General features: G+C 35.4%; 1 protein-coding gene across 1 annotated transcript in view; it reads right to left on the bottom strand.

Annotated features, from left to right (window-relative positions):
* Window positions 1-6,420: 6,420 nt before the first annotated feature.
* The window catches only part of LOC129759188 (innexin unc-7-like), a gene marked incomplete at its 3' end in the record, with an annotated part of 41,135 nt that continues 33,947 nt past the window's right edge, over window positions 6,421-13,608 (bottom strand). The window contains exon 5 of the mRNA XM_055756595.1: window positions 6,421-6,610. Coding sequence (XP_055612570.1) covers window positions 6,421-6,610 — 190 coding nt within the window. The remainder of the gene's footprint in view (window positions 6,611-13,608) is intronic.

Below are 13,608 nucleotides of genomic sequence, written 5' to 3' on the forward strand. Positions count from 1 at the left end.
GCTTTCCTTAATATGCGCATATAGCCCGCCTCTCCCCTATATGTCTTATGTAAAAATTGTATCGAAAAGAAGCTCCTGTCGAAATGAAAGGACCCTGATATAGAGTAATATCTTACATTCAAACGATTAAAGTTCAGCTCTATCTTATTCACGATTTTCTACATTTTCACGAATCTACAGTTCAAATGGGCACTACTAAAGTTATTCATTGTATGCTACTTTAATTTGTCGGCCTTAGCGGTGAAAAGTGATGTCCTTTTTAGTAGGGACATCTAAAGCTTATGAAATTTTATAGGTGGATAGAAGGTTAGATGAAAATGAAAGATGTTGAAAATGAGCGGGTAGAATTTATTTAGAAGCATATCATCACATATCAAATTTTTGTTCCTCACGGGCCTACTACTATGAAGCAGAAGATACAGATAGAGTTGCATTGCATCTACCACCACACATTAGTAGGCCAAGCGTGGTCCGCTCCACAAGGGAAAACTTGCAGTGCGGACGAACAAAAAGATGATATGTGATCGCTCAGATATACTCCCTTTAACTCAGAAACGCATCTATCGATGGGGTTTCGTGGGGCGGACCACGCTTGGCCTACTAATGTGTGGTGGTAGATGCAACTCTATCTGTATCTACTGCTTCATAGTAGTAGGACCGTGAGGAACAAAAATTTGATATGTGATGATATGCTTCTAAATAAATTCTACCCGCTCATTTTCAACATCTTTCATTTTCATCTAACCTTCTATCCACCTATAAAATTTCATAAGCTTTAGATGTCCCTACTAAAAAGGACATCACTTTTCACCGCTAAGGCCGACAAATTAAAGTAACATACAAACATTACGGTGGTTAAATCTCTTCATTAAAGTTATTCATTGTTTTGTATCGAAAAAAAAACATTTTTTTCTAAAACATGTCTTTGGATTTGCAGAAAAAATATAACTGCATTCAGAAAATAAATAAATAATTTCCTGCAATCTAATGATTTTATGTTTTGAAAAACAAATTCCTATTCAAGTTGACAAGCTGATTTGATATTATGTTTATGTTGTTCGATGTATTTTTTACATATTTTTATAAAAACTATACAGTTTTTTTTCTCTAAAACTCTATAAAAATTCTAAAAAATTTCACAGTGGCTGAAAAATGCCACATAATTGTTTCACGATCAATTAACTTTTTTTTTAATAAAACTAATGAAATTGTGGAGCAAAACAACGAATAGATGCCAATTCCGTTAGATTCGTTTTAAAAAATCATGAAAACCTGTCAATTTGATACGAAACGACTACGTGTTAAAAGACGCCAAAGTATTTGTCATGATTTCTAACCGGTTAACAAGTATTGAGATATATTTGTTAGAAATTTGAGGCACTTTACAAAGAATTTTTTATTCACCATGATTTTATTTCAAAAAACGAGTATATTAAATGGGGAAACCATCATAATGAAATATTGCGGGGTAAAGTATGGTGTACGTTAATAAGTTTTCCTCGCAAAAATGCTCTTTCGCTCTTTACAACATCTGTAAAGTTTTCTCCTCACTTCTCTATCCATCTGGTGAGGATTCATTTGACGATTATAAAATCCTCGGTTTTTATCCGATTAAATCAGAAAATCAAATTCAACGGAAAAATGTCCGTACCAGCGAAGAAAAATTTCTCCAGGCTTCCAAATACTATATCAGACTTTTATGAAGAACGATAACTGATTTCTGTAGTGAATTTTCTGTTCACATATTTCAATCGAGAATTTCTCCGCGATTATTGAAAACACATCTTTCCGTGACAACAAACGTCTTAAATCTGCCTTTATATTTCCAAAGCCTCCTATGACTATCAAGAACATTTTAACTCATACTATACTGCTGTTTATCTCTTTTTCACTCCCTCATCCCTCGCTAATGGTTTCAGTAAGCACTCTATCTCTTTTTCACTTATGCTGTAACCATTAATAACAATACATGTGAGTTCTCTTAGATCGGTACTTGTTGCTCACTTGTTTTCCTGCATCGTAATTCAAATGGGCTTACTTTAATTTACTCCTCAAATTCTTTCAAATTTTACATTAATTATTTTTAAATATTTTTTAAGACTACATAATTATTCCATTGCTTTTTTAAGCTATTTACCAGTATTCTCTACAATTTCTTAATCTCAACTGGATTGCAAACTGACAAGATGCTGTTAATTTGTTCTATAGTATTTTTTTGGTTTCTTTTTGAATCCTGGGAAATATGATCTGAACTGAAGAAACTTATGTTGCGTCCGTTTATTCTAGTACATTTCGCAAATTTTCAAAGTTTCACACATTGAGCTAAAGAGCCGCAGTTATACATCCAAAGAGCCGCATGCGGCTCACGAGTCGCAGGTTGCCGACCTATGCCCCAGAGTAACCCGAAACGTTACTTACTTACTTACTTAATGATCCCGCGCCGATCCTCCGGTGCATAGGGCCGTGGTAAAAGACCTCCACTGTTGACAATCCCGAGCCAGCGTCTTCACCTGGTCCCAGTCAAGATTCTCGTCGACAGTTCGGATTTCAGCGGCTAGGCTTCGCCGCCACGAGTTTCTGGGTTTGCCTCTTCGATGTCCTTCTGGATTCCAATCTGGCGCCTCTCTGCAAATCTCGTTGTCATCTTTTCGCAGCGTGTGCCCAATCCATCTCCACTTACGTTCCGGAATCTCGATTTCTAGTGCCTTTTGATGACATCGGCGATGTAGTTCCTCATTCGAGATCCAGTTGCCAGTCCACCAAGCGCGGATGATATTCCGCAGACAGCGGTTTACAAATACTTGCAGTTTTCGCATCGTTACCGCATATGTGCACCAAGTTTCGCACCCGTACAACAATACGGATTTGACGTTTGAGTTGAAGATTCGGATTTTTGTTCGTAAAGAGATCTGGCGTGACCGCCAGATGTTTCGGAGACTCGCAAACGCAAATCAGGCTCAGGCGTTATCTGGCTACCAAGATACTGGAAGCACTCCTTTTTCTCAACTTGTTGCCCAGCTACCGTGAAACTGGCGGGATTTTCTGTGTTGATCTCCATCGATTTGGTCTTTCCGACATTGACTTTGAGACCTGCTGCCTTGGAACTTTCGGTGAGGTCGTCGAGTTTGCTCTGCATATCCGGTTGTGTTTGAGCGAGCAAAACAATATCGTCAGCCAGGTCAAGTTCGTTCAGATGCTCCATTGTTGAAGGATTCCACGGCAATCCTTGGTTCGGTGCCAGTCGATCGATCCGGTCAGAATCTCATCCATTACGATGAGGAAAAGTAGCGGTGATAAGATACATCCCTGTCTCACTCCAGCAGTTACAGGGATTGGTTCGGACAAGACACCATCGTGCAAGACCTTGCACGAGAATGCCTCGTATTGTGCTTCGATGAGATGGACGCCCAGATGTTTTCAACGAACACCAGCAGAAGAGAGTCCTGGAATTCGTTGATTTGTTCCATTATGATTCATAACGTTGTGATGAAGTCCACACATGACCGTCCGGATCGGAATCCAGCTTGTTGCCGTCGGAGTGTAGCGTCGATTTTCTCCTGGATCCTGTTCAGGATCACTTTGCAGAGTACTTTGAGGGTTGTACAGATCAACGTTATGCCTCGCCAGTTATCGCACTCAGTCAGGTCTTCTTTCTTCGGGACCTTTACGAGGATACTCTGCATCCAGTCGGCCGGGAATGTTGCAGTATCCCAGATGTCAGCAAAAAGACGGTGCAACATTTGTGCGGACAGGGCAGGGTCGGCTTTCAGCATTTCAGCAGGGATGCAATCGAACCCAGGTGCTTTGTTGGATTTCATGTTTTTGATTGCCGCTTCTATTTCAGCCAGCGAGGGCGCTTCCGAGTTGACACCATTTATGCGGCTTACTGTTGGCCATCGGGTTGTGTTGGCCATCGCTATTCGTGACTCGGAAGAGTTGTTCGAAGTGCTCAGTCCATCGTTTGAGCTGATCTGTTCGATCGGTCAATAACTGACCTGCTCGGTCTTTCAGCGGCATTCTTGCCCGAAACGATAAGTAAATAACAAAAAGTTGTTTCACTCACCGAAAAAAGACCGTATAAAAAGTACCGGTAAAAAAATTTATTCATTCCTTTATTTTTGCACTACTGAGGCAATCGAAATAACTGACAGTTTACAAAAAGTTTTGGCACTTCTTGAACGGTTATCGTCAGAGGACGAATCGGCCTTATCCAGTCAATTAGGAACACTTTGAACGATCAGTCTTACCCATCAGAACTGATTCAAGACATCTCAAAGCGGGTTACTTTCAAGTATCAATTTTGCATCCCATTGTCCAAAATTAAGCACTTCTAGCTTAAAGGAAGGTGCGTTCAACTTTTAAGATATTTTTCCGTTATGCAACCGGACGAAAGTGTTAGGAAACTTTAACAGCAATTTTCTTTCCCCTGTTCAAAACTGATCAAAATTTTATTTTTTTCTCAGTTTGATTTTGACAGTTCTCTTTGGTGTGTTTGGAGACATCTAGTGGCCCAGCCAAAAAAACAAAAATTGGCTCAAAGCGATCGTTGGAATTTTTACACAAGTTTCGTGGGCTATCTTGTACCTCTGTTCTCTGTGCTTGTACTAGGCCTAGGATCAATTTAAGCCTGCAGCGCAAAACTTTTTCAAATGTCGGGTCATTTGGGTCACTCTAATACACAGCATAGATTAAAAATTTTATTGTTTGCAACAGAAGATTCGAATATAACACTTTTATAAGAATAGATTCAAAAATACTTTCATTAGGGATTTACCGTACGCAACAGGAGTTTTAAAATTTTAAAGCAATTATGTCTGGTGTATCAATCTACTGGTGAATTCTTACTCCAAGACTGCCATTTCGGGTATTTATTGTCAGTCCACGTAGATCCATTTCAATCTCACATTTCGTGTATTAAAACCATGACGATAATGCCTTGAATTTGTTGATTGTCAAATAGTGCAGAATGCGAGAAAAGGTTATGCGAAATTATACCAACCGTCTTGAGGTGTCGTTCGGAGTAGCAATGCACAGAGTGGCAAAGCACTATTCGAAGTACAGTCGTGTTTTTAATACCCAAACCTACTCATGATCACGATTATTTGGCATCTGAAGTTCAGTTATGAATTTAGGGCTAATTTAGGGATACCATATGTACTCTTTTAAGAGTACATGTACTCTTTTTCGATCGAGAGGGGGCGTACTCTTCTTTTTGTAAAATTTTACCAAATGTACTCTTTTTTTGTTGAATGACATTTTATCAGCAAAACCAACGTATTCCTTCCATTTTATGAAGTTTTTTTCACATCTTATGCAAAAACTACGAAAGGAATACAGCTTACAACAAATTACTTTTTCATTTTGTTATAATAATCATACACTTTTGGTCGTTGTAAACAGTGAGCGCGATGAGCGCCTTTGAGTATGCAAACAGTAATCAATATGCAAAAGAATTAGGTATCTATAGCACAAGAATATTTTTAAAGAAAATTTATTGAGTAAGTAAGTAAATATATAAGTAAGTCACATAACCTCCAAGACATTAACAGTATTCTATTAAATTGAAATATCTCGGTGCCACCTCAGATAACACGAAATATAAACCCCGCTTTAGCTATTAATTGGACGTTTTTGGAAAGTTTAAAATCTAAACTTGCCAGAAACGTCTATTAAATAGAAAAATAAAACCATGTTAGAACCGAGCTATGCGCTTGAATGATATTCAATACCAGAGCAAAAGGATAGGGTTTGTCAATGTATTTCGTTCAAACCGAGGTTTCACTTATCCGAGGTGGTCCCTCTTTCGGCTACCTCAAGTAAGCGGGGTTCTATTGCACATGTTTTTGCATACCATCCGGGCGCCAAGATCTAAAAATATTTGGATCTTGTGTCAACCTTATGACTGGGATAACTCGCAAGCTTAGAAAACTGGAGTTTGGATAAGCGGGTTCTACTTATTAACGTTTTTCCTGACTTTTCGGACAAATGATCTCAATGTACTCTTTTGGGGGTCACGGGATATGGTAACCCTAGGCTAATTTGATTATTTTGGTAACATTGTTTATGATAGTACTCAATTGCAACAACTTTTTTTTTCTTTTTTGATAGGAGTAATTGCAACAACGTTGATCCATTTTTTAAGTCAATACTTCTCAACAGAATTTAGCACACTTACACCTTTGCTATCTGCAAACATTTCGGCATGGTTATTTTTTTATGTAAGTTGAATAACGGGAAAACAACTCAAGAACATCGCACGACGATATTTAAAATGTTATGTTATAGATTTTGCGTTAAAAATGTGCGAAATGTGATGAAACAGAGTGATGTTGATCAGACTTATGAATGAGATAGTAATGTGAATAATGTTGGATAACGTTAGAAGAATTGTTTTATAAAATTTTATCCAGCAATGCTTACCTGAAAAAATAATGTGAATGCTACCCATTGATAATATTTGGTATGCCTTATCGTAAGCGTTCCACTTCTTTGTGAATTATCGACTCCGGGAAATGGTACTTCTTGCCCTTGTTTTTTCATGAACGCGTCCACAACAGTGTATGTCGAATGGATCCAGCAATAGGTGTTTAGAACGTCTTCCGGTATATCACTAGGAAAAAAAAATAATGAAAGATGTTAGAAAAGTAGTGTGGAAACATGTAACATGGGGTAATAGCTTATTTCTATCTAATGAATTTTATGGAGTTTCAACAAATCAAGAAAATGGTTACGTTTGTCGGTAGATTTAAAAATCTTCTTAGCTCTTTAGAAAATTTGTTCAATGGGTATTTTACAAAGTTTTCTTGGGAAATTGTGTGTGTCAATTACGTGGGCCACTCTAAATATCTCAGCTGTGTGTTAAGATAAAAATCCCAATCCAACTGTCATCGTCGTCGCTCTGCGTAAGCTTGTTTTTCTATATGTTGTTGACCAATGTACGCGCGTAGCCTAGAAAAATGTAGGTACTTACATAATTAAACAAACCCCTGCAAAATTGCATCCGTGGAAGTTCATAACAAAAATATGCTCATACGCTTATGATCATAGTTTTGTCATGTTCTTTCGCGTGGAAAAGAAATTTTTGATGAAACACCAGTAAGTCACACAGACGCAACCAATTTGCATATCTTTGCTTGTGGGGAATCGTGGGCCACATTTTGTGGGGTATCTTGGGCCATCTATATTTTGGTGTTTTATACACATTCAGAACCTCACATACGTTATTACTATCTGTAATTTTCTTATGCCAAATTAAGAGTTATGAAACATGTTTTGTCTATCTTTTCTAATGCGATAGAGACGAACATAAACCCTACAAAAGGAATTTTGCCGAAATGTTCGCGAGCCAGGTTTTAGGAACTATTTGATCATCTCTTTTTTATTTCCTCATCTGGAATTTATTTGAAATAAGAACAAATTAATAATATAAAAAGACCGCGGCAAGTTTTGTGAGAAAAATTCAAATTTATAAATTTTTACATCTCTTTAGCACTAAAATGTTAGAAGCGATTCACTTAGTCCTGAATTAGCGCGAGTTTTAGAGTTTTAATTTTGTATGGAAAACACACATTTTCGTTCAAAAATTTTCAGAGATGTACTGAAAGCTCAAAAAATATATAGCTTTGGATTTTGCAGTACATCACCAACTTATATTCATTTTTAATTCAAATTGTGAACTTGCATTTAAATGAGAATTTCAAATGATAAATCTCAATCCGAGTTTTCAATTTTGAAACGCCAGCTTTGTTATATTTAAATTTTGCATAGTAACTAAGTTAAAGAACTTCGAATCTGTTTTAATGTTTTTCATATTCGTATAATTATTATCTAAAAGTTGTAAATACATATGGTTTTTGATAAAATTTCAATCAAATTTGGTATGAAATGCAAAACCAAAATTAAACCAGGATTTCAAAGCAGCTTTTCGTTTCTAAAATCTAATGAAGATTCGAACAAAAATCAAGAATCCAAAACTGGGTACAGATACAAAATAAAATTGCAGAAGAGTTTAGAAAGAGAGAGTTAAGAAATTTCTCAAAATGAAAGCTCTGATTTGAGCAGCAAAACATTCAATTCTCTTTTTTTTAATACCCTTATCACCAACTTATATTCTTTGATTCAAAAAAATTACCGGATAAATATTTTAAATGATTTTCATTTCATCATTGATTATCTGGTATTGTGCTTCTTCGAGAAATGAAGATTAATGAAGAATTGAAACATACAATAAAAAAAACAAAATAATTGAATTCAAACTTTATAGAGATACAGATATAAGAGTTTAAGAATTCAAAACTTAAAATCATGTTATAATCTGAACCTCAATTCATTGTCTCAAATCTAAATCATAATTTCAAATCAAGTTTTGAGAAACAAAATATGAATAAAATAAAAAAAGAGATTCAAAGTTACAATCAGAGCCAAAGCAGAATTTGCACCAAAAATGTATTTCAATTTTATATCTTTGAAACAGTGGTCGGAAAATCGCTCAAGAAAAGCAATCAGGAATGGTTTCTAGCTAGAATGATGCTACCTCCGAGTGCTGTGATACGCACGTGGTAAAAGTACCCATTGAATATATGTCGAAAATCAACACTAACTTGATACAAGAAGATATACCATGCCCCACCGGAGGCTACCGTTGCTATTCGTCACGTGGCTAATCGACGGTGATCGGCATACTTGGTGATACATTTTGAACGTCGCTCCCTCAATCATTCCCGAACGTCTATCCTCGCATCATTGTTGATAATGCTCGTTATTGATAGCCGATCATTAATGTTTCAAAAGGAAAAATCTGAATAAATACCAGGACCACATGTTCAGAAAAGCTGTAGCACATGCTAGACAGTTCATTGCGGTTACCTAGTCATGATTTTGTCCTTCTAGGCAAAACGAAAAATAAAAAATCATCTGATAGCCTACATAGATCGCTCAGAACTGATACATATCATGTATGATCCTAAAGGTTGAAAGTCGTTAGGGGAAGGAAATCAGCATCGAGACGTTCGTTGCTGATAGTCTGCGTCCTTTTTTACCTCATCATGTATCGCAAAAGTGTTTCAAATACAGAAGCGTCGTTGTCATGCATGATTGTTTGTATGATTTGGTTGAAGAAGGAAAATTTGACTGCCTTGATTTTTTGGCTCTGAATGTAGTCAAGCATGGTTCAGTGAAAATGATTGATTTTCGGAAGCATGCTTTGAAACACAAAAAATGTTTTCATGAGATGTTCATGAATATGATTCTCATCAGATAAAAAAAAATGTTATCAAATTGTTATTCTAAATGTGACAAAAGTTTAATTTGATGCCCTCAAAGCCAAAGGGGTATAGTGCAAAAATGATCGATTGAGAAAAATACAGAAATCAGTTATTATTGAAAAAAGTCTGATAAGGAATCCAAATGAGTTTAGAATAAGGTTGCCAGAACTTTTTCAGCACATATCAGGGCCGGACAAACCGGGCAATTTTTATATAAAAATCTAGCAAAATCTGGGCATTCGATTTCAAATTGACGACCATAAATTTGGGCAATATCCGGGCAAATTTTGTCAAAACTCAGAAATTCCTCTACAAATATAAAAAAAAATGAAAAAAAAATTTATCATCAAAACTCTTTCAAGATTTTGTTTCCAAAAAACCTTTCATGAGTATTTTTTAAAACTTGTTCAAAAAATTTCGTTTTGGAGGTGTTTATTTTTTTTTTTTGTATAATTTGCCAAATAAAGTGAATAAATCCGGGCGAAATCCGGGCATTTTTCAATGAAATCCGGGCAACGGGCCAGGCCGGACTGTTCTAAAATTTAGTATTAAATATTCGGGCAAACCCGGATAAAACTGGTCCACCTGGCTACCTTAGTTTAGAACCTTAAACAATGATCATGAGTTTTCAAAATTCAGAAAAAAAAACTATGAAACTGAACTTTATTAACTGAAGAAACAACACAAGACTTGAAAATTTCAATGAATTCAATCTGGAAAAAGATAAGATTAAAAACATAGAAATATTCATATTAAGATAATCACTCAATGATATTAGCAACTCAACTATGAGATCGCTTTTATGATAATTTGAAAATGACCATTTGGAAAATGATATGCTAAATTCAGGATATTTACTTCAGTAGATGATAAAATTTTGATTAAATAAGTTGAAAATGTTTCAATACGAATTTCAAATCTAAGACAGAAATTGGGATGGAAATTCGATAAAGAAACTCCCTACTGTCGATTGGTCCAACTTCAGATATTTTGAGCCTTCTAAAAAGTGAAAAGAATACGTTGAGCTTTTATGATTTAAATAGAATTTATGGTAAGAATTGCAGTCAAATTTTCCATTGGATCAATAAATTTTCCTGTACTTTTCGGTACTTCAGATACGTATGAATTCCACTTGCAGTCTATCTTTCTTATCTTTGTTTTCAACGTGTTAACCATAATTTAATGTTTACAGAAAGGGGAGAATGAGGATACTAGATCCCTAGAAATACATGAATCCTTCACGATATCTCGAAACCGGAATGTCTTACAAAAATCAAATGTTTTAGAAAAATATGCCAAATGGAACAAAACAACAATGCTCTTATTTCAACGAATTTGAAAAATTTTACTTTTCGAGTTATTGAACTTTGTGTGAAAATTTTTATAAAATGCGATTTGAACCAATGTTCCGAAAATCACTCAATTCGCATGAGAGATACTAACATGATTCCAGCAGCGAGAGCAAAACCAAAATTGTCGAAAGGTTTCTTTCCCAACAACGGGGCAAAAATTGTGTTTGACAGCGCTGCTCCGAGAATCAAAGAAATAAAATTTGAAAGAGAGGCGTTCCTTATCCACTTGAGATTCTTAACTGAATGAGGAGCTACCTGATTTTCAGTTTTTTGTTTCACTCGACTCAATCACTTTTCCTGCTCACTCACTTACTCATACACTCACTCACTATTGTGAATTTTAATAAAATTTTTAGAAACGTCGCTAGAAACGAACTGGCAACAAAACACAGACTTCCGACAATCTAGTACTTCACTTTTCTTTGTCGGAAGTCGAAAGTCCAGACTTCCGAAGTAAAATTTAGTGCTGGCGCGTAAATAACTCGCTCACTGATCGATGATCGAATGCTGCCTACCTCTTGCTTTGTTGTTGCTGTAATTTTTTAAGTAATAGCCACTTGAGCGCATAGGCAGTATGTTTGTATGCATGTGTCTGCCGGTATGGCAGAAAGCACGCAGGCAATATGAACCGATGCAAGGCCGCATTGATTGAATTCGACTGAGTGAGTGAGTGAGTAGCTTTTCGAATTGGATCACTTCTAATACACCAGGTAGTGAGCTTGAGTGATCGACTTTGATGCGAATCAGCTCTTGCTTTTGAATCTTGTTTACATCGATCTCGCATTGTCGCTCTGCCGACTCTCTAGGAAACTACAGGCAGCAGCATTCGAGTTTTAATTTTTCCAACTGGAAACGGTTCATGAGGTTTCTTCCGAGTGATTTTCGGAACATTGATTTGAACATCTTTTTTTATCACTTTAAAATGTTTCTCACATGAAAAAATTATAATAAATTTTTCAAAAATGTATGTTACGAGTTTAATTGATCCCTAGAGTCCATAAAGATGTACTTTTCTTCTGAATGGATCGCGATCATTGGTTATCACAAAATTACTAATCTATGTCTAATAACTAATGCTTATCCTGTAATTATCTGTTAAATAAGACTCATAAACTAGAAAATTGCGCCTTAAAGTATGCAATGACTTAGGGTAGTAGACAAACTTGTAGAATTCACTTAGTCTGACACTTTTGAATTGGGAAATGAAAACTAATATGGCAAAATATAGTCAATGGACCTATTAAATATCTTTACATTTTTCATAATTTTTGTCTAGGGTCAGGGCTCTCTGGATTAAGGATCAAGTCTGCTTGAGTAAAGGATCAAGTTCACTTTAACTTAAAAAATATCACTTTTTTTCGTCTCTTGAAAATGCGAAATTTTGGAGCAACATATTCTATATGAGAAATACAAATTTTGAAGTTTAAATAACTTTTGCAGCAGTTTTCTGTGAAATCTTGAGATGTTTCATACGAAGTAATGAAAGCTCACTCGAGAAATGAGATTCTATATTACAGTAATGGTTCTCATTGACGAATTTTCACTACCTTAAAACCTGTGTGCATTGCATGCAACACACGCATTAAGGAAAAGCTAAAATCAATTTCTTTTCTTTTTTCCAGAAACTTTAGTTCTTTATTATGTAAATGAAACTGTTAGCAATGTTTTCTTGTAAAATAGACTATATTTCCAATAACAGATTCGTTGATGAAACTGCTTAGTCAAGTTTAATTTTCCGAGTTTTTCGTTTCAATTGTATCTGTACTATTAGTAACTTCAGCACTTTTTCAACGAAAATAAGAAAATTGAAGGGGAATTATGAAAAAAAAAAAAATAATATAGACGAATCAATCAATAGCTTTTAGGAAACGGTAAATTTCGAACATGTAGTCCAAATCTAGCACAGCCAGTACATCTCTCACCGAAACGTTAGGTGGTTTTTCTCGGGCCCGGAGGGAGTCTAAGAAATTCGTTCTGGCGACAAGATGGACCTGACACGATCAAACAATATGTTTGATGTCATGGTAACCTTTACCGCAACTACATAAATTGCTGCCAGCAATATCAAGACGATAGAGTACCACGTTTAAAGAATAATGATTGGACATGAGAGGGGAAAATATACTAATAAAGTCCTGACTCATGTCCAACCTATTAAATCAGGGTTTAAGGCTTCCATGAAAGCTTTGTTCTTGATCTAAAATTTATTTGGAACCCTGGTTTACAACTTTTACCAACATTTATCTATCGAACATTTACAAGATTTCTCGAAAACTTCCTCTTCATTGAAATTGATTTTTGTGGATATTGAAGAATTGCAGATTACCTTACATTGCCGATTATAGCATGTGCGTAATGCAGCTTTAAAGCCATTTCCGGAGTTAGGAAAAGTCTTTAGTTTTGTAAAAACACTAATGATGCTATCTGAAATTGAAAAATAAATGATAATTCTGAAAAACGCATTTTCATTGCACAGTCATATTTCATTGAAATCTTCAAAATAATTCCTACAAAATATTTAGTGGAAACTACAGATCTTGAGGAATGCAATCATATACTGAAAATAAAAAAATCATGCATGCAGTACTAGTACTAACAAAAAAAAAACGAAAATGAATTTTGAATTTTCTCTAACATATCATATGAATATGTCATATGGACCATTAATATCATCAAAAGCATAGGCGTCTTAATCTTTTTTCCAAACTAAATTGATCTATGAAATGAACACAGAAAATATAAATACAAGTCGTCCTGATCCAAAATTAATCCAACATCATTTTTCTCTATTTTTTCAGTGAGTTCAATATATTTATGCGTCAGTTGCTTCCTGAACCGCTGTCCGTGAGTTCGAGAACAGTTGTACCGGGTAAGTTTTTTAATAACTGTCCGCCGACAGCAACGCAAAGTCGTGAATGCCAAAAAACAAAAAATAATATTTTTTTAAATAGTTTTGACGTTTGAATGATTTTTTCAAAAGTTTAATTAAATTT

The sequence above is a fragment of the Uranotaenia lowii genome, unplaced genomic scaffold, assembly GCF_029784155.1.
Source record: "Uranotaenia lowii strain MFRU-FL unplaced genomic scaffold, ASM2978415v1 HiC_scaffold_119, whole genome shotgun sequence".
In the NCBI taxonomy this organism is placed as follows: domain Eukaryota; kingdom Metazoa; phylum Arthropoda; class Insecta; order Diptera; family Culicidae; genus Uranotaenia; species Uranotaenia lowii.